General features: G+C 36.3%; 1 protein-coding gene across 1 annotated transcript; it reads right to left on the reverse strand.

The window, feature by feature from the left end:
• Positions 1–948: 948 nt before the first annotated feature.
• LOC127102486 (uncharacterized) lies at positions 949–1,893 on the reverse strand. Its single transcript, XM_051039854.1, has one exon. The coding sequence runs from the start codon at positions 1,891–1,893 to the stop codon at positions 949–951; it is 945 nt and encodes a 314-aa protein (XP_050895811.1).
• Positions 1,894–2,501: the final 608 nt, after the last annotated feature.

The following is a 2,501-nucleotide window of genomic DNA, read 5'->3' on the forward strand; positions in this document are numbered from 1 at the left end:
CGTGCTGGAACATCTTATGCCACATGATGCCTCTTCACAATTTACATCTTGTATTGTCCATGTTGTTTCACCTAAAGAAGCCAATCAAAGGAACAACAATTTCCCCCTTTGGCAAATTTTGGCTAAAAAACTTTTATAATATCTACAAGATATGCATGAGTATATCTTCAAATAAATTCACACATTAGAACATACACAACAACAAAATATATCTTCAGTATACACAACAGCGATAGATTTCTTCAGAGAATCCAAATGGCAAAGATATGGACAAAAAACTAGAACATCAAACACATGATAAGATCAGAAATGAATACCAAATTTAGAAGAATACAAACCATTGTTATAGTTTATAAAAACATCAAGGTAACAACACACAACCTTCTTATGAACGCCATATATAAGAAACAACCTTTCTTGCATATCAACATATCATCATTTCCCCCTAATTTTCTCAAACTGGGAAAGGATAACAGAAAAAAATCTAGCCTAGAATAGACACAAGTGCAAGAGAACAAGAACACAAGAACACATACCACAAATCTGAACCTCAACATTGCAGTAGCCACAACAAGAGGTTAAGATGAAGAGGTTCATATATGATGAGAATATGCCTCACATGATTCAAAACCTTTGAGAATGTGACTTCTCATAGGCCCTAAGGCCGAAGCAACATACAACATTTATTCAATAATAACTAGAATAATTTCATCAACAAATATCACAATGTCCACCACATGTTTCCCAACAATCACTGTGTAACTCATGGACAACACACTTGGAGCATCACCAATCTTACTAACCTAACTACCAATTTCTTTCTTTTGAACACTAAAAATATCACATATTAGAGAGGTAACACCAATATGTGGTTGGATGCCATGAGTCTCGACGTGTTTAACAATTAACAAAGATAACATTTTCTATATTCCAAGGTAGCATGAGTTCCTACCTAATACAGAATAGTGATGTGACAATAGCTGCTTCTGATTGCAGACTTAGCATATTATCAAAACCAAATTCATCAATAATAAGAACATTGGGAAGACTAATGTCTATGACATCTGTCCCAACAAATAGCTTGCACCTGAAATTTAGCAACCCATGAGTAATACCATCATTCTTAACCATAAATTCCTTCATCAACTTAGGATAACCAGATCCAACATTCAACATTGTCTTCAACAACTGAACATCACTAAAAAGCTTCATAGAAAAACAATCAACATGTTTCCTAACTTTCTCAAACATATATTCTCCAAAATTCAACTTTGCCTTTGTTCCTATTTGGAGGATAAGTTTGGCCAAAGCAGTGGTTATACCTGAACTATGATATGTGGGTGTCCAATTAGCTACACCAATCCTATTAAGAATAGCATACTTCACACTCAAGCTTCCACTAGAGAGTATACATTTCTTCGGCCATTGCTTCACTTGCCCACCAATGATCTCTTTAGCAATCTTGTCTATTGAGGGAACCTTATCAGACCTTGAAGACTTACTTTTGACTAAATAGTCATTAATTACTGAAAAGGAAAACTTCACACACTTTCCTCTATCATACACCTTTCTATACTCTTTGTTGCCTTCAACATTACACTTAACATTAATGTTCACAATGAATTCCTTAACCAATTTTTCATAGCAAGGACCACCATCGGTTACAATTTTCATTAACCCAGCTGCTTTTAGAAACTTCATTCTCTCTTTACAATCAAAATATTCTTTACCTGGATCTCTTTCACAAGAAATCCCTATTTGGAAAACATACTTCCACTTCTGAACACCTGTTTCATAATGAAATGAAATGTTATCCATGGGAGCAGAGGGGATATTCATAGGAATTCTCTTTCCACCAAACTTTCTCCTTACAGTGCACAATGTCTGTGACATCTTATTCATCAGTTGTGTTAGAGTCATTTGTAGTTTCCTCTTCTTCCTCACTTTCATTTTCTTCTTCTTCCTTATCTTGAGTAGCCTTATCTTGAGACTTGGTTACATTTTAAATTATTATGTTGGCTATAACGCCCCAAACTACTTTCATGATTACCGACTGATCCCACAAATCAACACATGTCTTTTCAGCATGCTTTGTCCTCACTCACACGCTTTCCAGGAAACTTCCCAGAAGTTCACCCATCCAAATACTACTCCAAGTCAACCACACTTAACTGTGAAATGCTTATTTGTTAGGTTAACAAAAAAAGACGCATCTTATTAGTATAGTTAGTACTAATCTATCCTTATAAGCCCTCCTTCAACCATGCAGTTCCATACATGCACAATCTCATGATCCTCTCATTCCGATATAAATTCGAGCGACCACTCCCCGCCCTCTTCGACCTCGGGTGTTACAACCACTCCCCGTCCTCTTAGGCCTCGGGTGTTACATGCCCACCAACTTATTTTTAGTTTATCCTCGAACCACATCATACTGGGAGAGGTATACTCTGATGCCATTTATAACACCCTAGTTTGCATTCATGATTAGCGTCTGACCC

Source organism: Lathyrus oleraceus, chromosome 7, assembly GCF_024323335.1.
Source record: "Lathyrus oleraceus cultivar Zhongwan6 chromosome 7, CAAS_Psat_ZW6_1.0, whole genome shotgun sequence".
Taxonomy (NCBI): domain Eukaryota; kingdom Viridiplantae; phylum Streptophyta; class Magnoliopsida; order Fabales; family Fabaceae; genus Lathyrus; species Lathyrus oleraceus.